Source organism: Hemitrygon akajei, chromosome 26 (genome assembly GCF_048418815.1).
Source record: "Hemitrygon akajei chromosome 26, sHemAka1.3, whole genome shotgun sequence".
In the NCBI taxonomy this organism is placed as follows: domain Eukaryota; kingdom Metazoa; phylum Chordata; class Chondrichthyes; order Myliobatiformes; family Dasyatidae; genus Hemitrygon; species Hemitrygon akajei.
In genome coordinates this window covers 16,144,893-16,169,814 of record NC_133149.1, presented here as the reverse complement: position 1 = coordinate 16,169,814, position 24,922 = coordinate 16,144,893, and the positions used below count along the sequence as shown (strand labels likewise).

The window sequence follows — 24,922 nt, the reverse complement described above, 5'->3', positions numbered from 1 at the left end:
CCAAACTGTAGCCGAGATGTATGGTACAAATTAAAACAGGAGCTAGAAAAGACATGTAAAAATGACAATGTTACAATAGCCATGGGAGGACTTCAATATGCAGGTAGATTGGGAAAATCAGTTTGGTGTTGGATCCCAAGAGAAAGAATTTGTAGAATGCCTATGAGATGGCTTTTTAGAGCAGCTCATAGTTGAGCTCACTAAGGAAAACAGAATTTTGGATTTGGTGTTGTGTAATGAACCAGATTTAATTAGGGAGTTTAAGGTGAATAAACCCTTAGGAGGCAGTGATCAAATTATGATGGAATTCATCCCGCAGTTTGAGAGTGAGAAGCAAAAATCAGATGCATCAGTATTGCAGAGGAGTAAAAGGAAATACAGTGGCATGAGAGAGGAGCTCGCCAAAGTTGATTGGAAAGGGACACTAGTTTCTGAAAGAAGTTCAGGAAGTACAGGGTAGATTCATACTAAAGAAGTATTATAAAAGGAGGATGAGGCATCCATGGACGACAAGGTAAGTCAAAGACAGCATAAAAGGAAAAGAGAGGCATAAAATATAGTAAAATTATTAGGAAACCAGGGGATTAGGAAACTGTTAGAAACCAACAGAAGGCAACTAAAAAAGCAATAAGGAAAAAGATGAAATATGAAAGTAAGTTAGACAAAGGAGAATCTGTGAATATTGTTTACTTGGATTTTCAGAAGACCTTTGGCAAAGTGTTGCACATGAGGCTGCTTGACAAGATCAGATGCTAGGTTATTACAGGAAAGATACTAGCATCGATAGAAGATTAGCTGATTGACAGGAGGCAAAGAGTGGGGATGATGGGGGTCTTTTTTGCTTGGATGCTGGTGACTAGTGGTGTGCTGCAGGGCTCTGTGTTAGGACTGCTTCTTTCCATGCTATATGTCAATGATTTGATGACAAAATTAATGGTTTGTGGGCAAGCTTGCAGATGATACAAAGATAGGTAGAGGAGCAGGTAGTGTTGTGGAAGTAGGAAGTCTGCAGATAGACAAATTAGGAGAATGGGCGAAAAAGTGGCAGATGGAATATGTCATAGGGAGGTGTATGGTCATGCACTTTGATAGAAGGAATAAAAGCATAGACTATTTTCGAAGTAGGGAGCAAATTCAGAAATCAGAGATGCAAAGAAACTTAAGAGTCCTCTGGCAGGATTTCTTAAAGGTTATAAGTATTGTGACCAAGATGGTGCTGGTGATATACAGCAACATTTTGCGGAAAGCTCACTAAACTACCACAATTCAATTAGATCTATTTCTTCTGAACTATGATCTCTGCAATCCAAAGCTAGAAATTTCCCTTTAAGAAAAGTACTTTCAAACCATCTAAAACAAACTGGTAATTTTACAATCTCTGGAAGCAGTTGGCATTTGACACAGTTCCCAGTGATAGGATCTTCCAGAAAGTCATGAAGCACAGGATCCATGGAAACTTGGTTGTGTAGATTCAGATTTGCCTTGCCCACAGAATACAGAGAATGGTGGTAGTGCAACATATTCTGCCTGGTCATTGTTGATCAATGGTCTTCCACGAGGATCTGTTCTGGGACCCATTCTCTTTGTGTTTTTATAAATGATTTGGATGAAGAAGTGTAATGGTGAGTTAGTAAGTTTTCAGATGACATGAAGGTTGTGGGTGTTGCAGATTGTTTAAAAAGTTGTCATATTGTAGGTTACAACATGATACAGACTGGATGCAGAGCTGGGTGGATGGCGATGTAGTTTAGTCCAGATAAATGTGAAGTGATACACTTTGAAGATCAAATATGAAGGCTGAGTACAGAGTTAATGGCAGGATTTTTGGCAGTGTGGAAGAATCGAGGGATCGAAGGATCCATGATCATAGATCCCTCAAAGTTACCATATAGGCTGATAGGCTGGCTAAGAAGGTGTATGGTGTGTTGGCCTTCCTTAGTTGAGGGACTGAGTTCAAGACACACAAGATAATATCGCAGCTCTATAAAACTCTGATTAGTCCACACTTGGAGTATTGTGTTCAGTTCTGGTCATCTCATTATAGGAACGTCATGGAAGTTTTAGAGAGGATGCAGAGGTGATTTACTTGGATGCTGCCTGGATTGGAGGGCATATCTTATGAGGAAAAGTAGAGTGAACTAGGGCTTTTCTCTTTGTTGAGACAGAGAATGAGAGGCAACTTGACAGAGGTGTGTAAAATTCTGAGAGGCATAGATAGTGTGGACATCCAGCACCTTTTTCCCAGGACTCCAATAGCCAAAACCAGAGGACACCTATTTAAGGTGAGTGGAGGAAGGTTTAGGGGAGACATCAGAGGAATTATTTTTTTCACACTGAGAGTGACGGATACCAGGAATGCACTGCCGAGGTTGGTGTAGAGTCTGGTGCAATAGAGACATTTAAGAGACTTTTAGATGGGCACGTGGATTTAAGAAAAGTAGAGTATTATGGACTATGTAGGATGGAAGGGATAGATTAATCATGGAGCGGGTTTATATAGTTTGGCACAACATCATGGGCTGTACTGTTCTATATTCTATGTTTTAAATGCAAGACTTCCAATCTTTCTGCTCTTTTCTGTCAATACTCTTAGGAGGGTAAGATTCTACCAGCTGATGTATCAACAAGAAGTTTTGGAGTTAGAGGAGAAATAGAGGGAACAAAGAGGCCTCCCATGTGGTGGAAACCACTTGACCGATGTAGACAATGAGCCAGTCACTGACGGGGAGGCATAGGTGTGCCCGTGCTGCAGGTCAGAGAGTGGATACAGCAGCAGTGACCCACACAGATCACTGAGCCGCCAGCTTTCAGAACAACCAGCCCTTCAGCACGTGGGTGGATGCTCACAGTTTCAGACCTTCACATCAGCTGGCTAGATCTACTTCACAAAGACTTCAGCATTACCGTACTACCGAAGCATGAGGGGATCTCTAGCTCACACTGGCTCTCAGCCAACAGATTTACCTCTGGGGACATATAGTGGGATTTAAATCTGCATTAATTGCAGTGGAGAGAGTCAAAGTTACAATAGCTACTCATTAGATACAATAGCAATTTTTAAGAGTCATTTTGGCAGACACCAGAATAGGCAGGGACTATATGCAGGGAGATGGGATTAGTTAGGATGGCATGATGCTCAACACAGGCAACTGTACTGTTCTATGTTTGATATTTGCAGAGACTAAGTAAAGGAAAGCAACAACTAGGCTTTTAATTCCTAGCTCACAACTTTCTCATCCCAATCATTTTCCATTTCTAAAAGAAACTAATTATAAATCAGAGACACCAGAGATTCCACAGATGCTGGAAAACATGCTCAAAATGCTGGAGGAATTCAGTAGGGTACAGGCAGCATCTATGGAGAGGAGTAAACAGTCAATGTTTTGGGCTGAGACCCTTCATCGGGACTTTATCGGTAGTTTATTAGGAAAATATTCAATCAACCAACAGATAAAGCAAATATCCTTCTGTTTTCTCAGAGAAAAGCCAGATAGACTCATAAATTATTTCACGTAAGGTGTGTTTTGATATTACAGAACCAGAGAACTGCCATTCCTGTTTAAATGGTACAGTAAAATAAAAAAATGATAATAACATTGTCCTGCATTAATAATGATTGGAACTACAGTAATAGTCTATGCAGTTACAATGTAGATGCAAGAAAGTTAAAAGCTTAACATTATTTTGTCCTCTATTTTCCCAATGGCTAAATTAGTGGAATAAATGACTGCTTCATTAATCAGAAACATAAGACTCTACAAAGTGTGGTCCTAAGATTGAGATAGAAAGAAATCAACAGTCTCTCCTCTAACGCTGCATAAGGGAAGATTTGATCAAGGTACAAAATTAGAAATCATGACAACACTTTCCGCTAATGAAGACTACATTACGGCAGATCTACCATGACTTACCTACTCAGCCAAAGTTCCAATGTCCAGTGAAGGCTCTGGTCTAATTCAGTGTTGGCATCTTCCACTTGGTACCTGATATCAATGATCAATAAGGGCCTTTCTTTACATATATTAGCTCTTGGGTGTGTCTCTGTAACAAAGTAGCAAGCAAAACCTCTATAAAATGTGATTACATTAATTTACCTCAAATGAAAGTCAAGTTTCCTTTGTAACAAATTGCAATCACACTAGCAATTGAAGAGCAACACACACAAATGCTGGATGAGCTCAGCCAGTCAGGCAGCATCTATGGAGGACAAATGAACAGTTGACTTTTCTGGCTGACTGTCTATTTCCTTCCATTGATACTGCCTGCTGAGTTCTGCCAACATTTTGTGTGTGTTCATAGTTTCCAGCAACATATCAGGTTGCCCCTCAGCCTCTGACACGGAGGAGAAAACAATTCAAGTTGTCCCACCTCCCATTATAACTAATGTACTCCAATACAGACAACATCTTGGTGGCATTCCAGAATTGAGCATTTGAGAGTCAAGAGACCAGCACAGCCTCTGAAAAAGCAAATGAGATTTGACATGCGTCGTGAATATGAAGTCGTTTGTGAGCTAAAAGCACAGAATGAGTATGCAATTCATAAGGACAAGGAAAACCAGCTGTATATAAAGGCAAAGCAAATTGCAAGGACACGAGAGTGATAGATATATGAGAAGAGGCAAGTTCCACAGGAGGTCCACAAGACATTAGAGCAGAATTAGGCCATTTGGCCCATCAAGTCTACTCTGCCATTCCATCATGGTTGATTTATTATCTCTCTCAACCTCATTTTCCTGCCATCTCCCTGTAGACTTTGATGCCTTTACCAATCAAGAACCTATCAACCCCCCTCTTTAAATATACTCAATGACTTCACTTCTACAGAAATCTTTCACAATAAATTCCACAGATTCATCAACCTGTGGCTAAAGAAATTCCTCCTCACCTCTGTTCTAAAAGGATGTCCATGTATTTTGAGGCTGTGTCCTCTGGACTCCCCCACTATAGGAAACATCCTCTCAAGCCCAAGCTATCTAGGCCTTTCAATATTCGATAGGTCTTAATGAGATATCCCTCATTCTTCTAAAGTCCAGCAAGTACAGGCCTAGAGCCATCAAACATTACTCAGTCATTAAACCCCCATTCCTGGGATCATTCTCGTGAACCTCCTCTGGATTCTCTCCAATGCCAGCACAACCTTTCTTAGATGAGGGGCTGAAAACTGTTCACAATACTCTAAGTGTGGTCTGATGAATGCCTTATAAAGCCTCAGCATGAGTGGATTCAAGTTTAATTGTCATTCAACCATACACGAATACAGCCAAAAGAAACAGTGATCTTCCAGGGCCAAGGTGTAATCACAGTACCAACAGTCACACACAGCATAGGGCACTTAAAAGATATGAGTAAGATACAGTCACACAAAAAATATATCCTTGCTTTAATATTCTAGTCCTCTAAAAATGAACGCTAATATTGCATTTGCCTTCCTCACCACTGACTCAACCTGCAAGTTATTGTTAGGGAAACTTGCACAAAGGCATCCAAGTCCCTTTGCACCTCTGATTTCTGAATTTTCTCCACATTTAGAAAATAGTCTATGCCTTTATTACTTCTACCAAATTGCATGACCATACACTTCCCTACATTATGTTCCAACTGCCTCTTCCTTCCCCATTCTCCTAAACTGTCTAAGTCCATCTGCAGATTCCCTGCTTCCTCAACACTACCTGTCCAGCTGCCTCCTTGTATCATCCACAAGCACGGTGACAAAGCCATCAATTTTGTTATCTATATCATTGACATATAATGTGAAAAGAAGCAGTCCCAACACAATCCCTGTGGAACACTACTAGTCCTCAACAGCCAACTAGAAAAGGCTCCCTTTATTCCTACTCTTTGCCTTTTGCCATTCAACTAAACTTTTACCCATGTTAATAACTTTCCTGTAATATGAAGTGCTCTTATCTTGCTAAGCAGCCTCATGTGTGGCACCTTGTCAAAGGCCTCCTGAAAGTCCAAGTTAACAACATCCACAAACTCTTTTTATCTATCCTGCTTGTTATTTCGCCAAAGAATTCCAACTGATTTGTTAGGCAAGATTTTCCCCTGAGGACACCATGCTGACTTTGGCCTGTTCTATGATAAGCCTCCAAGTACCCTGAAACCTCATCTTTAATACTGGACTCCAATATTTTTCCAACCACTGAAGTCAGGCTAACTGGCCTGCTAATTTATGTCCTGCTTTGGGTAAAAGAGGGGACCCTACGGAATGAAACCACCTGAAAGGTTAATGAGGACCCAGGAATGTTGTTATTTTTGTTGTGAATAAGGTCAGTACACCTATTTGTGAATGATGGGTGTGTTACATTTAACAGTAGGCAAGAACTTGAGATCTCAAATAAGCATGAGAACTCAAGTTGAAGCTTGTGATTCTGTTTTATCCTCATGGAAAGGGAAAGCACAATTATTGCAAAGGTGGAGCTTCTAATTGTAACTGGAAGTCCCTCGTGGTGAAGACCAGGAAGGAAGCTGGCTCTGTTTGGAAACAATAAACATATGCTGGACATAAACATGAGAAAATCTGCAGATGCTGGAAATCCAAAGCAAAACGCACAAAAGGCAAGAAGAACTCAGCAGGTCAGGCAGCATCCATGGAAATAAACAGCCGGCATTTTGGGAATGAAGAGGAAGGGGAAAGATGCCAGAATGAAATGGTGGGGGGAGGGAAGGGAAGAGAGCTGGAAGGTGATAGGTGAAGCCAGGTGGGTAGGAAAGGTAAAGGGCAGGAGAGGAAGGAATCAGACAGGAGAGGAGAGTGGAGCATAGGAGAAAGGGAAGGAGGAGGGGACCCAGGGAAGTGATAAGCAGGTGAGAAGAGGTCAGGGGCAGACTGGGGAATGGAAGAAGAGGGGACAGGAGTGATTTTTTTTACTGGAAGGAGAAACCCATATTCATGCCATCAGGTTGGAGGCTACCTAGACAGAAGATAAGGTATTGCTCCTCCACTCTTGAGGGTGGCCTCATTGTGGCACAAGAGGACTATGAGGTTTAGACTGTCATGAGTATGTGACCACTATTGAACAGCATGACATGTTTGAACACAGATTTGATCATTGAACTGGAGATATGATATATATGCATGCTAAATACCTCAGTAAAATTTTCTCTCAATCTTGGTGAAGGGGCTCAGAGGTTTAACAGTGGATGGGCAGATGTGGGTCTAACAAAGAAAAACTGGAAACTCCTTTGAGGATTGGTTATGAGCACACCAGTTTGTAGATATTACATGCATGCACCAACTGAAGAGCAGATGCACAAATGTTGCCTGTCAACGACCACATGTCAGTGATTCCCAAAGGGTTGGTACCATCTCCCACCCTCCCCATCTCCCACCCTCCCCATCTCCACCCTCCCACCATCCCCATGAAGTCATCGGGGGGCGTTCAAGATTCATTGGGGGGACGATAGGCGGCATCCTAACTTGAGGCACGAGACCTGACTGACCATTAGTAGAGCAGGCACTTCCAAAAAAAAGGATGAGGTACTGGAACACAGGAAGGACCACAGCTCTGGAGGCAGCGAGTATACGTCGTCACGTGTCTGAAACTCGGCAATCTCATCCGACCTTACAAAAACAAACAGACTTTATTGGAGATGCATAACTTACCAACCAGGGTTCCCAACAGTTCCCCTTGTCTCACGGCACGGAACGAGTTCAAGCAATTTAACAGCTGATAAGTGAAGTACACCCTCTCAACTTTCTCTGCAGATCTACGAAAAGCAGGTCACACAGCGCTGGCTGGAGCCAATAGTGAACATGCCAACCCCGAGGATTCTTCTTTAGATGTTCAAAGCGGCCTCAGCTGTATATGTGGGATCAAGAACCATCTATGGGGAATATGAGACCTTACATGATTGGTCAGTTGTGCTAACTGGAATAGTATAAAGGCAGCTTGCCAAAATCCAGCTCTATCCCCACTAACATTCAGATTCCAATCTGAATCCTTGTCAACGTAATTTTAGCTGTTGTGATCATCTTCATCTTCACCTCGCTGTTCCTTTGCATGCCACTACCATCATTCCATCCCTGGCAACTCACTACCATTGTCAACATCCGATAGGCATTCCCAGTTTGTGTTAATTTTAAATTTCAATTTAGCCCTGTTAATGATGGACAAATACATGCAGCATAATATCTATGAGACTGAAGGCGATGAAGCCTTGAACTCTAATCCTGCTAAGAAACAGAAACTACAGAAAGTGCGTCAATGCCATGTTATGTGCCTGGAGTATGGTTTTATTCCATTCCCATCAGATCAACAACACCACATGTATCTCATTTGTAATACTGTACTGTCTAATGAAGCCATGAAACCATCAAGATTGCAGGAGAACTTCTATAAAAGACTCCCTGAAAAGGCTACTTATGGTATTACTCAGTTCCAGAAGATAAAAGAACCATTTGAAAACTGTTGCACTCTCGAGTCATTTGCCAAGAAAGCTAAAAATGACCTTGATAGTGGTCTCATTACTGCTTATAACTTTTCCAAAATGATAGCAAAGTGTGGAAAATCTCATGCAATTGGTGAAAGATGAATAAACCCTGCTGTATCAGAAGTGCTCACCACTGTTCTCAAAATGGAGACCAGTATTTACAAATCAATTCCTCTGAGTAATTACTCTGTAGCTCGACATATTGACAAAATGAGTGAAGACATTGAGTAGCAACTATACATGGAGCTACAAATAACAGAATTTGGGATAAAACTGGATGAGTTAACTATGCGAGGCAACAAAGCATTGCTAATGGCATTTTATCAAAAATTGAAAAGTTTATGAAGAGATTTTCATTCGTAAAAAAGTTAAAAACAAATATCAACAAAGAATCAATCTAGAATGAGCTCAAAATGTATATTGAGGATAAAAATATTTTGATTAGGAACATGATTTCTTGTACAACAGATGGAGCACCATATATGACAGATTTAGTGGTATTTATGAAAAAAGAAATTCCAAGTCTGTTTGCAATTCATTGTGTAATTCATCGTTAACATCTCGCAGCCAAAAAAACTCAGCCAATGACTTTTCTCAAGCATGATTCTTGTAATATCTGCGATCAGCAAAATTAAAACTCATCCATTAAATAGCAGAATATTTCACCAGTTATGCCAAGATAACGATGAAGAGTTTGAATGCTTGCTTCTTCACACTGAAGTGCATTGGCTGTCAAAAGGCTGCTGCTTAAAACATTTCTTTGACCTTTTTGCCACTGTGGTTGAATTTTTGCTCAAAGTCAACAAGAGCTTGGGAAACAAGATTGAACTTTTACATGGAGATGTGGCATACCTAGCCAATCTGTATGACAAAATGAACTTTCTAATTATGAAACTGCAGGATGAGAATTTCAATTTAATCCAGGCAAGAGGTGCAGTGTCCACTTTTCTTGGAAAATTGGAAATATGTAAATAAAACATTGGGAGATGTATGTTCTCACAGTTACCTTGCATGGAAAGTGTGGCACTCTCTTTCACAGTAGGTGATTGGCAAGAGTACTGCTTACACCTGCAGTCACTGAAGAAGGATTTTCAGAATCAATTCAAGGATTTGAACTATCTGGAAATTCCAGATTTCTTTGCAAGGTGGAAGAACAAGAAGAGAGCTTGCAGGAAGAAATTACTGAAATTCTGAAGAATGATGAAGCAGCAAAAGTGCTTTTCAAAAATGTCAGTTTTTGTGGTACGTGGCTACACTGTCATATGGAGTTTCTTGGTCTTTGGAGAAGAGCCAAACTGCTCTTCATTGCATTTCCATCCTCCTACCTTGTTGAAAGAGGCTTCAGTGCAGTGAACCACATACTCACACGAAAAAAAACCCCAGAAACTATTTGGACATTGGCACTTCAGACTTTTGCTGTCACAACTTGAACCAGATATTTGAACTCTTGCTAAAAGCCATCAAGCTCAAGGATCACATTGATACTGAAGCTGCTGTGCAGTGTACAGGTACTGTGTAAGCTAGGTTTAAAGACAAATAGAAAATTTAAAGCAGAATCATTTTTCTCATGGTAGCATAAGATATGCTTTTACACTTGGGGGTGTTGGAAAGTATATTGTGCCTAAGAGGGGTGCTGGCAAGTATGACAGTACTTTGGGGGGGGGGTGTTAGGGTAAAAATGATTGGCTTATATTCCACTGCCATATATTCATGGACCATTTATGAAGAAAACTGAAACAAATTACTGTCCATTGCAAACAATTGCTTTCAAGCCAGTGAATAATATTCCCAAAAGACATCACAGAAAGTTGTTATGTTTTCAACACACACTGAATGTTGTGTACAAAAAAGATGAAAAGATAGTATTGTCAGATAGTTTGTGCAGGGAGACATTTCGGAGATTAGTATTTTCTGTGCAAGTTTCATTCTGGTATTGTGTTACCTTATACTCCCTCAAAGCACTATGCAATGACTTAACCTGCATAACCAGTATGCAAAACAACTTTTCATCGTACCCCGGTGCATGTACGTAACAATAATAAACCAATTTAATTTAATTCAATTCCAATTCTATTCATTTAGTGTGGAGGGTCTGTCTCTAAGCAGTATGAGTCTGTGTCTGTGAAACATAGGAAGTTGGATGCAGGTTAATCACACAGCTGTGAATGATCCAGTTCAGAAGGAATTGTGAACTTTATTCAATGACGACAGTCTACAGTTAGGTCAGAGGCAGTTGATGACTCCATCCTCCCCTTAACTGTCAAGATGAAGTAACAATATAAGAAAAACGAATATTTTAATACAGAGTCAGGCAGTCAAACCTGTATTGTGAGCAGGTAACATCAGTTATTAGAACATAGACATAGAAAACCTACAGCACAATACAGGCCCTTCGGCCCACAAAGCTGTGCTGAACATGTCCTTACCTTAGAAATTACCTAGGCTTATCCATAGCCCTCTATTTTTCTGACCTCCATGTACCTGTCCAGGAGTCTCTTAAAAGATGCTATCGTTTCCACCTCCACCACCATCACCACCAGCCCATTCCACGCACTCACCTCTCTCTGTGTAAAAAACTTACCCCTGACATCTCCTCTGTACCTACTTCCAAGCACCTTAAAACTATGCCCTCTCGTACTAGCCATTTCACCCTGGGAAAAGCCTCCGACTATCCACATGATCAATGCCTCTCATTATCTTGTATACCTCTATCAGGTCACCTCTCATCCTCCGTCACTCCAAGGAAAAAAGGCCGAGTTCACTCAACCTATTCTCATAAGACATGCTCCCCAATCCAGGCAACATCCTTGTAAATCTCTTCTGCACCCTTTCTATGGCTTCCACATCCTTCCTGTAGTGAGGTGACCAGAACTGAGCACAGTACTCCAAGTGGGGTCTGACCAGGGTCCTATATAGCTGCAGCATTACCTCTCAGCTCCTAAACTCAATCCCACAATTGATGAAGACCAATGCACCATTTGCTTTCTTAACCACAGAGTCAACCTGCGCAGCAGCTTTGAGTGTCCTATGGACTCGGACCCAAAGATCCCTCTGATCCTCCACACTGCCAAGAGTCTTACCATTAAAACTATATTCTGCCATCATATTTGACCTACCAAAATGAACCACTTCACACTTATCTGGGTTAAACTCCATCTGCCACTTCTCAGCGTAGTTTTGCATCCTATCAATGTCCCGCTGTAACCTCTGACAGCCCTCCACACTTTCCACAACACCTCCAGCCTTTGTGTCATCAGCAAATTTACTAACCCATCCCTCCACTTCCTCATCCAGGTCATTTATAAAAATCATGAAGAGGAGGGGTCCCAGAACAGATCCCTGAGGCACACCACTGGTCACCAACTTCCATGCTTCTATTGTTTCATGAGACCATATGAGAAAGGAGGAGGAGTAGGCCATTCAGCCCTTCAAGCTTGTTCATATTTCATATCTGACCCAACTTTCTTCCTTGAATTTTTCTTCATTCACTAACTAACCTCAGCCTTGATAAAGACCATAAGACATAAGAGCAGAATTAGGAAATTGGGCTCAAATAGTCTGCTCTGCCATTTGATCATGGCTGATTTATTTCCCTCTCAACATCATTCTCCTGCCTTCTTCACGTAACCTTGGATCTCCCTACTAATCAAGAACCCATCAACCTCCGCTTTAAATAAACTCAATGACATGGCCTTCATGGCCATCCGTGGCAATGAATTCTGCAGATTCACCATTGTCTGGTTAAAGAAATCACTCCTCATCTCTGTCCTAAAGGAACGTCCTTCTATTCTGATGCTGTGCCTTCTGATCCTAGACTCTCCCACTATTGGAAACATCCTCAATCATTCTTCAATAGTACAGAATCAACTGCTTCTACCTTTTATCATAAAACAATTGCTCTCTATCCAAGATCATTTTTGTCAACCTTCTCCAAACAATCTTCAGTGATAAAGATACCTTTCCATAAATAGCCAAGTCTTTGTGCTACAGCTTTATCGTCTTCTTTTTATATCATTGTAAAAGTCTGATGGCATTATACAGCACAGAAACAGGCCTGTCAGCCCAACTCATCGATGCCAGTTAAGTTGCCAATCTGAAGTAGTCACATTTCCCTTCATTTGGCCCCTGTCCCTCTCAATCCTTCCTGTCCATGTCGCTGTCTAAATAACTTTTAAACATTGTAATAGTACCTGTTCCTAGTACTTCCTCTAGAACCTCATTCCACTTGCCCACCACTTTCTGTGTGGAAAAACCTGCCCCTCAGGACCCTTGTAATTCTTTCCTTAACTTATACCCTTCAGTCTTTGATCCTCCCTACTTTGGTATGGTTATTGGTATTGAAATATTGGTATTATTATTGTACCAAGATGCAGTGAAAAACTTGCCTTGCATATTGTTCACACAGCTCAAATCATTACATAGTGGATTGAACTGGAATAAGGTACAACAATAATAATACAGAAAAAAGTATAAAAGCTACCAAAAAAGGGGAGTACAGGTAATTGATAAAGTGAAAGATCATAATGAGGTAGATTGTGAGGTCAAGAGTCCATCTTATCTTACAAGAGGTCCATTCAAGGGTCTGATAACAGCAGGATGGAAGCTATCCTTAAGCCTGGTAGTACGTGAATTCAGGCTTTTGTATCTTTGTTGGGTGGATTATGCTGGCAGCTTTATTGAAGTGTAGGGCAATATAATTGGTGGAAATATACGTAAGTCCCAGCCACCGACTGGGCTTACTGAGGTAGGGAAAAGAGGAGGTATGCCCGCATCTGCGAAACAGATGGCGCTGGGTCTATGTTTTTACCATGCTCGCTTTGGTATGAACGCTAAGAAATGCCACCTCCATTGCAGCTTCGACATTGCCAGCATATCAGGACATCAGAAGTCTGTGAACACCATGGGTTCCAGCTTCCAGGGTTGTCTACTGTTCTGAAACACCCTTTCAGGGTGACACTTCCTGTGTAACAAGGGTGCTCAGGTGAGTGTGCTGCCAGCATCACCCATTGATGAGAAGGCAAAGCACAATGAAACCTCACTGGAGGCCAGCAAAGGCAGCATGATTCTGACTTATAGGACACGATGGGTGATGCTCTGCTTTGTTGTTGGACGACATTACGTGGGGGTGGGGGGGGCTTCAACCTGGTTAAAGTGGCTAGACCTCTGCTCAATGCAAATTTCCTTCGTGTTCAACGGCTATCAGTCGATTTTAAGAACTACTGGCTTGTGGATGTCGAGGACTTTGGGTCATTACCCTGCCCACCCCCCCAGTAAATTCCCCACATCGACTCGTCAAGCGCATGCACCACCACGTGTGAGTTTACTCGACTGCTGGGTGAATTCCCAAACCTCACCAAGCCCACATTCTGCACAACAGTCACAAAACATGGGGTCAAGCATCACATTTCTACAACTGGCACACCAGTCCATGCCCGCGTGTGTACACTGGATCCAGAAAAGCTGGCAACCACAGAGCAACATACGTAAAATGCAGGAGGAACGCAGCAGGCCAGAGTAAACAATCGACATTTCAGGCTGAGACCCTTCATCAGGACTGGAGAAAAAAGATGAGAAGTCAGGGTAAAAAGGAGAGGGGCGAGGAAGAAATACAAGGTAGCAGGTGATAGGTTAGGCGAAAATAGAAGGGGGGAGGGTTGAAGTTAAAAGCTGGGAAGTTGATTGGTGAAAGAGATAAAGGAGAAGGGGGAATCTGATAGGAGAGGACAGAAGGCCTTGGAAGAAAAGGAAGGGGGAGGAGCACCAGAGGGAGGTGATGGGCAGGAAAGGAGACAAGGTGAGAGAGGGAAATGGGGATGGGAAATGGTGAAGGGGGAACATTACTGGAAGTTTGAGAAATCAATGTTCATATCATCAGGTTGGAGGCTACCCAGATGAAATATAAGGTGTTGCTCCTCCAACCTGAGTGTGGCTTCATCACAGCAGTAGAGGCGGCCATGGACTGACATGTCAGATGGGAATGGGAAGTAGAATTAAAATAGGTGGCCACTGGGTGATCCCACTTTTTCCAGTTAGATGGAGCATAAATGCTCGGCAAAGCGGTCTCCCAATCTACATCGGGTCTCACTGGTAGACAGGAGGCCACTTTGGGAGCACCAGACATAGCATATGACCCCAACAGACTCACAGGTGAAGTATCACCTCACCTGGAAGGACTGTTTGAGGCCCTGAATGGTAGTGAGGGAGGAGGTGTAGGGGCAGGTGTAGCACTTGTTCCATTTGCAAGGATAAGTACCAGGAGGGAGATCGGTGGTGAGGGACAAATGGACCAGAGAGTCAGTCGCATATGGAGCGATCCCTGCAGGAAACAGAAAATTAGGGGGGGGGGGTGGTGTAGGGAAGATGTGCTTGATGGTGGGATCCTGTTGGAGACAATGGAAGTTTCAGAGAATTATGTGCTGGATGCGAAGTGGACATGACCAGGGAACTTGATGATGCAAACAAGGTTTTTCCAATGCGACCCTACTGGTGCATCCAATGCACATATAACCATTACTATTGACACTTCAGACTACGCTGTGGGTGCTGTGCATGAACCTACTTTGGCTGACAGCTCCGCCCTCCCCCCCTCTCCGAAAGGAAGTACTGCATTTTTGATCGTGAGCTTCTTGGTGTCTGCGATGGCCCAAAACCTCAGCATCAGGCTACATCACACCACGGCGTATCACCTGTAGTTCAATGGCCTATGGAAGCGGTTTCACCGCTCCTTAAAGGCTGCTCTGAGGGCTTCCCTGATGGATGAGTGTTGGCATGATCACCTCCCATGGGTCCTGCTGGGGCTCAGAGCAGCTCCAAAAGAGGACCTGTAGTCATTCACGGCTGAGTTGCTATATGGGCAGCCATTACAAGTACCATGTTATCCACCATTTTTGTTTTTTTCTCGATGGTTGCCATTTCACAGCATTCGTTGACCTCATGCACGCAACGGGCAAAATATCAGACCCTTGGTCTGCATGGCAACAATGCCAACTGGCCTACATATCAGAGTTCGTAACTGTTATACAACATATCAAGGGGAAAAATAATGACATGGCTGATCGCCTCTTTGAGGCTCTACACATAGGGGTTGGAGGTGACGATGCCATCATGACAGCCAACCAAGTTACTGACCCAGAGGTCCAGGCTTACCGAACAGCAGTTCATGGGCCCGTGTTTGGCTGATATTAATTTCAGGGAAGCTGGGGTTTCCCTCCTATGCAGTATCCCAACAGGTCGCTCTCTCTCTCCAGAGTGCCCACACACTGGAGGTGGACTGTTCTTGACTGCATTCATGGTCTCTCTCATCCGGGCCGGAAGGCCTCACAGAAACTGGTTGCACTAAGGTTTGTGTGGCACAGCCTGAGAGAGGGCGTGTGTGATTGGACTGCAGTCTGTGTGGAGTGCCAGTAGGTAAAAATTAACCGTCATGTTCAAGTGCCACTGGTACCTTTTGAGGTCCCTGAGCAACAGTTTGACCATGTCAATGTGGACCTTGTGGAAGAGGGAGTCTCTTCCCCTCTCCCGCAGTTTCTCGCATCTCCTTACCATGGTGGACTGTACCACCAGGTGACCAAAGGTCATCCCTCTAGCATCGACGACGACCGCAGACGTGGCTCGGGTGTTCATCAGTACCTGGGTTGCTTGGTTTGGCACCCTATCTGATGTTTCCTCTGACCATATTCACATCAGACCTTTGGGCTGCGATGGCCCAGAACCTCAGCGTTAGGCTACATCACACCACAGCGAATCACCCACAGTCCAATGGCCTACTGCGATGGCCCAGAACCTCAGTGTTAGGCTACATCACACCACAGCGAATCACCCACAGTCCAATGGCCTACTGCGATGGCCCAGAACCTCAGCGTTAGGCTGTATCACACCACAGCGAATCACCCACAGTCCAATGGCCTACTGCGATGGCCCAGAACCTCAGCGTTAGGCTACATCACACCACGGCATATCACCCACAGTCCAATGGCCTACTGCGATGGCCCAGAACCTCAGCGTTAGGCTACATCACACCACGGCATATCACCCACAGTCCAATGGCCTACTGCGATGGCCCAGAACCTCAGCGTTAGGCTACATCACACCACAGCGAATCACCCACAGTCCAATGGTCTACTGCGATGGTTCAGAACCTCAGCGTTAGGCTGTATCACACAACAGCGTATCACCCACAGTCCAATGGTCTACTGCGATGGCCCAGAACCTCGGCGTTAGGCTATATCACACAACGGCGTATCACCCACAGTCCAATGGCCTACTGCGATGGCCCAGAACCTCAGCGTTAGGTTGTATCACACCACAGCGAATCACCCACAGTCCAATGGCCTACTGCGATGGCCCAGAACCTCGGCGTTAGGCTACATCACACCACAGCGAATCACCCACAGTCCAATGGCCTACTGTGATGGCCCAGAACCTCAGCGTTAGGTTGTATCACACCACAGCGAATCACCCACAGTCCAATGGCCTACTGCGATGGCCCAGAACCTCAGCGTTAGGCTACATCACACCACAGCGAATCACCCACAGTCCAATGGCCTACTGCGATGGTTCAGAACCTCAGCGTTAGGCTGTATCACACCACAGCAAATCACCCACAGTCCAATGGCCTACTGCGATGGCCCAGAACCTCAGCGTTAGGCTGTATCACACCACGGCGTATCACCCACAGTCCAATGGCCTACTGCGATGGCCCAGAACCTCAGCGTTAGGCTGTATCACACCACAGCGAATCATCCACAGTCCAATGGCCTACTGCGATGGCCCAGAACCTCAGCGTTAGGCTGTATCACACCACAGCGAATCACCCACAGTCCAATGGCCTACTGCGATGGCCCAGAACCTCAGCGTTAGGCTACATCACACCACAGCGAATCACCCACAGTCCAATGGCCTACTCCGATGGCCCAGAACCTCAGTGTTAGGCTATATCACCCACAGTCCAATGGCCTACTGTGATGGCCCAGAACCTCGGCGTTAGGCTACATCACCCACAGTCCAGTGGCCTATGCGAGCGGTTTCACCACTCCTTAAAGGCTGCTCTGAGGGCTTCCCTGATGGATGAGTGTTGGCATGATCACCTCCCATGGGTCCTGCTGGGGCTCAGAGCAGCTCCAAGAGGACCTGCAGTTGTCCATGGCTGAGTTGGTATACAGGCAGCCATTACAAATGCCAGGTGATTTTATTCCTGACACCACAACCCACCAGGTTGGCCTCTCAACAGCATTCCACCCTCTCAGCAAATTCAATTCCTTTCACCAATTCCTACCTCCCATAATGGTATACAACACTCTTGGGTTCTTGTTGTCTAAATTCAACCTTTGCCTTTGTCTGCCATGATGCACACCAACATCCCCTTAGACCCCTTTACGATGGCCTGTTCTGCATTTTGGAACAGAGAGAAAATACTTTTATCATAGATGAGAGGATAAACCTGAATGTATTTTGGCAGATCACTTTAAGCCAGCCCACCGAGATTTGGGGCATTCCACTACCCTGGCATCACGACGTGACCATGAGTGTGTCAACACACCTCTGGATGAGCCAGAGGCACCTGCTGTTCCTCCACCCATGGAACACAGGACCCGAGCCGGGCAGCTTATCCAGGCTCCGGATAAGCTCATAATATTGGTTTTAGTGAATTCTTGGGGGTGGGGGGGTTGCAAGGTCCTGTGTAGGGTAATGAAATTGGTGGAAATATACATAACTCACAACCACCAACATTGTTTGAGTTCACTTTAAGAGGCTGGTCTGATGTGACAACATAATTATGTAAAGTGTTTTTTTTAAAAACCGTGCTTTGTGTTCAGTGTTTGAAGTACAATAAATGAATTGCTACGGTTTTTCTTAAACATAAAATGCCTCTGCTGTTTATATTTGCATAGACCTACAGAGGCAACACAGAATATAGACAGAGTCCATAGAGGGAAGGCTCGTTCCTGTGATGCACTGAACAACACAGGACAGCACAGGATACTGAACAACTCTGCAGTTCCCATAACAAGCCATTATGTACCTGGATAGTTGCTTTCTGTGGTGCATCAATAAAAATTGGTAAGAGTCTATGGGGACATGCTGAATTTCTTCAACCTTCTGAGGAAGTAGAGGTATTGGTGAGCTTTCTTGGCCATGATATAAACATGATTGGACCAGCACCGATTAGGAACTTGAAGCTCTCAACACCTCAATCTCAGTGGCATTGATGTAGACAGGGGCATGTGCACCGACCTCTTTGCTTAAGTCAATGGCCAAGTCTTTTGTTGACGTGAGAGAAAGGTTGTTGTCATGACACCATGTTACTTAGCTCCCCATCTCCTTCCTGTACTCTGACTCGTTCTTTGTGCTGTGGTTCACTACAATGGTATCATCTGAAAACTTGTAGGCAGAGTTCAAGCAGAATCTGGACATCCAGGGAGTAGGATGCAACCTTGTGGAGTACCAGTGCTTGGAATAATTGTGGTAGAGGTGCTGCCGCCTATCCTTATTGATTGTGGTCCGTTGGTCAGGAAGTCAAGAATCTAGCTGCAGAAAGAAGCATTAGCTCCCAGTTTCTGGAGTTTGGTAATGAGCTTGCTTGAAATAACAATATTGAAGGCAGAACTGTAGTCCATAGACAATTGTCTAACATGGGTTCTTCACTGGCCAGATGCTCCAGTGACGAGTGTAGAGCCAGGGAGATGGTGCCAGCCACAGACAGTTGTCTGGAAAGCTGGAGCTGGTGTGCCATGGCCAGCTTCTCAAAGCACTTCATGATGGTATATGTTAAAGCCACTGGGAGGCAGTCATTAAGGCATGTTATCCTGTTTTACTTGGGTACTGTGATGAGATGCTTGGATCTTCTTAAAGCAGGAGGGAACCAAAGCCTGAAATAGGGATCTCTTAAAAGTGTTTGCAAATACCCCTGCCAACTGATGTACATAGACCGACCAATTACTTTATCTATGCCTCTCATGAGTTTATAAGCCTCTATAAGGTCACCACTCAGCCTCCTTCACTTCGAGGAAAACAATGTCAGCATCTTCTTATAGCTCAAGCCCTCCAGCCTTGTTAACATCTTTGAGAATCTTTTCTGCACCCTTTTGCTAGCTTAATCATATCTTTCCTATAGCTGGGCAACCAGAACTGCACACTATATTCTAAATGTGGTTTCATCAATAACTTGTACATTTGTAATATGACATCCCCTACCACTTAATCTGCAAGTCCTGCTTACCAAATTTACTTAACTTACCAAAATGCAACGAATTAAATTCCATCTATCTTTCTTTGGCCCTCTTTCTTGGTTGATCTACATCCTGTTGTAACCTTATACAAATTTTTTCATTGTCCACCATATCACCAATTTTGGTGTCATCTGCAACCCTACTACCTACAAAAACTACATTCGCACCAAAATCTACATCACAACAATGCAGCATTTGCCAAGATGGACATTTTCTGACTGTTGGTATTATTACCTTTATCTTCGGCAGTCCCACAGGATCAAGGATACTTTGCTTCCACTCCTGTTCTATGGGTGTTGAGATGACTGCCGAGGCCAAAGCAGGAAGCGTAGACCATCAGGCATCTCCTGCCCCACAGATGGGTAGGTGGATAGTTTATGAGCTCATGCTCTTTTTCTGGCATTTACACCTGGGTTCTGTGTGCTCCCAATGCAAGGATTTAAGGTTATCAATAAGATTCCTAAAGCCCCTCTCCTCATTGAGGGCTCATGGACCAGAAATTCCAAGGGGTCAGTATGGATGTTGCATCTTTTCATGTTGGCTTGGGATTCATCTTTTCCTCTATTCCTACGTTCACATCATCCCATGTCAGATTTAACATATTTCCAGGAATTTACAGCAACAGCGTTGGTGTTATTATTCCAATGCTTCAGGATAACTGCTTTAGGTCATCAAGGTGTCAGGCACAGGTAGAAGGATAGAGGCTGCCTCCCTTTGCCAAACTATAAGGTTTGTACAGGTTTGAGGCCTTGATCTTCAAGCACCCTATTCCACAGCTAAACAAAATCTGAGCTGTTGCTTTTAAGGGGATGGTGAACTTCATTACTGTGCAGATTGGTGATAACATAACCTCTTCGCTGATGATCAACACTGGTGCACCTCAGGGGTGTGTGCTTAGCCCACTGCTCTACTCTCTGTATACCCATTACTGTGTGGCTAGGCAGAGCTCAAATACCATCTATAAATTTGCTGACAAGACAACCATTGTTGGTAGAATCTCAGGTGGTGACAAGAGGGCATACAGGAGTGAGATATGCCAACTAGTGGAGTGGTGCCACAGCAACAACCTGGCACTCAACGTCAGTAAGACAAAAGAGCTGATTGTGGACTTCAGAAAGGGTAAGACAAAGGAACACATACCAAACCTCATAGAGGGAACTGTCACAAGGGGACATGGAGACTGGACCCAAATGCAGGACACAGGCACTGAAGTACCAGGGGCAGGACAGGAACAACTAAAGGATAGAACAAGATGGGGAGACCGTGGCATGCAATGGTGATCCAGGGGTGCAGAGAGTTCTTGGCGAAGGCCGGACCCTGGCTAGGCTAAAGGATGGGTCTATGGGACAAGGAATGCTGCAAGGATAGACCCCTGGGCAGGCCACATTACTTCTGGGCAGGGCCCAGCCTCCCAGACAGGAACACAGGGGCCTGGGCAGGTCACAGGGCACAACCCATCAGAAGAGAGGGGTAGAAAAGGGTCAGAGTCCCCCCCACCAGGCAACAGCAGTCCAGCCTGCTTATCCAACAGAGGCAAGGGAGCTCGGTCCAGGGTGACTACAAGAACAGACTTACAGAACTAGATGATTAACAGTGGGTACTCCTAGCCAGGCAAACAGCACCCACACCCCAACCCCAATCAGTCCCAGAGCCCCTTACCTGTCAGCCGATAGGTCTCAGGTGCACCTCCTTAAGCCAAGATGATCCTATTTGAGCTTAAGGGCAAAAGGAGGGACGGCTACAAGACCTGGAGTCCGGAGTCCGCAGACCAGATCAAGACCCGGAATGCCGGCTACAGACCGGACTATAACAGGATCAGAAGTGAAGAGAGTGAGCAGCTTCAAGTTCCTGGGTGTCAAGATCTCTGAGGATCTAACCTAGTGTCAACATATTGATGTAGTCATAAAGAAGGCAAGGCAGCAGCTATACTTTATTAGGAGTTTGAAACGATTCGTCATGTCAACAAATACACTCAAAAACTTCTATAGTTGTACCGTGGAGAGCATTCTGACAGGCTGCATCACTGTCTGGTATGGAGGGGCTACTGCACAGGACTGAAAGAAGCTGCAGAAGGTTGTAAATCTAGTCAGCTCCATCTTGGGCACTAGCCTACAAAGTACCCAGGACATCTTTAAGGAACGGTGTCTCAGAAAGGCAGCGTCCATTATTAAAGACATCCAGCACCCTGGGCATGCCCTCTTCTCACTGTTACCATCAGGTAGGAGATACAGAAGCCTGAAGGCACACACTCAGTGATTCAGGAACAGCTTCTTCCCCTCTGCCATCCAATTCCTAAATGGACATTGAAGCTTTGGACACTACCTCACTTTTTTAATATACAGTATTTCTGTTTTGCGCATCTCTTAATAATCTATTCAATATTCAAAATTCATTTACTTGTTTATTTATTATTATGTTTTATTTTATTTATTACTTTTTTTCTCTCTCTGCTAGATTATGCATTGCATTGACCTGCTGCTGCTAAGTTAACAAATTTCACGTGATAATAAACCTGACTCTGATTCTGATTCTGATCACTGATGTCTGCTTTCACTGAGATAGACTCATGTGAAGCGAGTTTGCTCACCATTTCCAGGATCTAGACTTGAACATTATTAACGTGGGACAGCTTTGGACTGTGAGTGTTGGTGGAGGACTTCAGTTCTGTGGCTATTAAGCATTACTAAATGGCAAAGCAGAGAATGTGTCAAAATGCTAACAAACTACACAATGTCCAGTAAATCTGAAGATCAGGACAGCAAGGAGGACCCAGTCCAGCACAGAGACTAGATTGGGTTACAGATGCAAAGACACCGCCTCCGATTACAATCCACAAATTGGCAGTTAGTGCATGGTTGTGTTGTAAGGCTTTGTTAAATATAAAGAAAAATAATATATGTTTTTTATCTGTTTAAATTATCAATTGCCCTGAATGCTTGCCAAAGATACCTAAGTGGTTGTAACCATACTGATGATAGAGAACAAATGGAGGCTGATCCTCACTGACTGCCAAAGCCATCATGTGAGTGTAGTTACCTGCCTGTGCTGAGAGTCGCTATACTCTACTGGGGCACCCCTGTATTGTGCTGGCATTGCCCCTGCACAGTTTTGTGCTTGTGCAGTCCCGATACCGTGCTGAGGTGTGAGAGTGGACACGCTGGAACACAGAGTGAAGCCGAGGGCAGCAGTCTTCTGCCAAAGGAAAACCTTCCCCCACATGTTCAGCAGATTAGTACATTTATTATCAAAGTATGTATAAATTATATAACCTTAAGATTAGTCTCCTAGCAGGCAGCGACGAAACAAAGAAACCCAAAAATAAAACCCCAGATATATAAAAACGACTGTCTGACTCCCGATGTGCAGAGAATAAAGACCACATCATGCCCACTATAGAATAAAATACCCCATAGAAAGGCTTTCGAACACCCAATGTGCAATGGGAAAAAAGCACCATGCAAACAGTAACCACAAGCAAATAGTGTTTCTGAACCGAAGTCCGAGGCCGAGACCCATCGTTCAGCCAAAGCCGAGTAAACGTCGTGGAGCACCGATCTTAATCGGCCCGAACCTTGCCTCGGTACCCAACACCATGACCGTTTCAATCTGGCCCGGCGCTTAACTCTCCACCTGAACATCAGGTTCTGCCGCTTCATGCAGCGATCTGAAGTGGCTCGCTCCTCACCACCTTGACCTCTTCAATCTGGCCCGGCGCTAAAATCTCCGTCTGAACAATGGGTTCTGCTACTTAGATACACTGGACTTCGCCGCCTCGATTTGGCCTGTAAATCTCTGTCCGAACATAGTGTTAAGTTCCGTCGATATGCTCTGATGCCTGACGCCTGGACCCTGTGCCCGATCTTTCATTCTCTTCTACACAATCGGTGACCAATCGGCCGCCTCACCTTGCCTCGGTTCTGCCACATCGAATTGCCTCCAAGTCCAAAGGGAAGTTACAGACTATTGCCTACGATGATCGTTTGCCAGAGCAAGTGTGGTTAACAAAGTATTTAGTTGCTATCCTTGTTTCGTTAGGCACCAGCCTGGAGTCGCAGAGGTCCACCAGTGCCATCTTAAACCAGTCTCACACATCTTCCATTTACATTGTCCTGATGTAGCTAACATTTACCAACACCCCCACCTCCCTGCAGGAGCTGAATCCTCACGGGCTTTTGGGTTGAGGTGGTTGGGTGCATTGCTCTAGCACACACGCACTCCCTGGCTGGGGCCTTTTCTGCCACAGATACAAGTAGCTCTGGCTCAGGCCTATTGGCTGCTCTTCACAAATACTACAGGAAGACTCTAGTCAGATGGGTGGTGTTCACTGGACAGAAAACAAAGAATACCTAGGGGTATTGTGCACACTTTCTCCTCCTTCCACAAGAAAAGACGAAAATGCTACAGGGGGAGTGCAGCAAAGATTCATAAGACTGGTTGCTGGCATCTGAGGAGAGGTTGAGTAGACTACATTGGTATTTACTGTAGTTTGGAAACAACGAGAGGAGATTGCACTCAAACTGACAGTGTTCAACAGGCTGGATTCAGTGAAGATGTTTCTCTGATGAGAAGTCCAGGACCAGAGTAAGGGGCCAGCCTTTTAGGACTGAAATGAGAACTGTTTTCACAGGGAGGTGCTGAGTCTTTGGAATCCTTGATCCCAGGGACAGTGGAAGCTCAGTCACTATGTTCATTCGAACCTGAGGTCGATCACTTTCTTGATATTCATAAAATTATGTGATATGGGATAGTGCAGGAAAATGGTGCTGAGGTCCAAGATCAGCCATGATCACAATGAATGGTGGAGCAGGCTTGATGGGCGAAATGGCCCTGCCTGCACCTTTGTCCTTCTGCTATGGAAGGAAATGAACCATTCTCTGCATCCAGCATGGCGCTGTTTGACCATTCGAGATTGCTGTGACTAGCATTTAGAGGATTTGTTGCTCCGGGTGGTGAAGAAAGCTTTTGGTTTGCTGGCCTTTATAAATCAGAGCATTGAGTATAGGAGTTGGGATGTAATGTTGAAATTGTACAAAGCATTGGTGAGGCCGAATTTGGAGTATTGTGTACAGTTCTGGTCACCGAATTATAGGAAAGATATCAACAAAATAGGGAGAGTACAGAGAAGATTTACTAGAATGTTTCCTGGGTTTCAGCACCTAAGTTACAGAGAAAGGTTGAACAAGTTAGGTCTTTATTCTTTGGAGCGTGGAAGGTTGAGGGGGGACTTGATAGAGGTATTTAAAATTATGAGGGGGA

At 44.3% G+C, this 24,922-nt stretch overlaps 1 protein-coding gene across 12 annotated transcripts in view; it reads right to left on the bottom strand.

Annotated features, from left to right (window-relative positions):
• LOC140716774 (ATP-sensitive inward rectifier potassium channel 1-like) overlaps positions 1 to 24,922 on the bottom strand; it is an 87,153-nt gene that overhangs the window by 15,247 nt on the left and 46,984 nt on the right. For 7 of the 12 annotated variants that reach the window (XM_073029636.1, XM_073029645.1, XM_073029644.1 and 4 more), the window contains 2 exons: positions 7,449 to 7,569; positions 3,912 to 4,041 (listed from right to left, as the gene is read on the bottom strand). The exons of 1 other annotated variant lie outside the window; for it this stretch is intronic. Coding sequence is in view for 1 of the 11 variants with exons in the window: in XM_073029635.1 (XP_072885736.1) it covers positions 3,912 to 4,041 (130 nt within the window). In the remaining 10 variants the exon portion in view is untranslated. Of the gene's footprint in view, positions 1 to 3,911; positions 4,042 to 7,448; positions 7,570 to 7,611; positions 7,833 to 24,922 lie in introns of those variants that run through there. 4 more of the 12 variants (XM_073029635.1, XM_073029642.1, XM_073029643.1 and 1 more) reach the window with 3 other exon arrangements.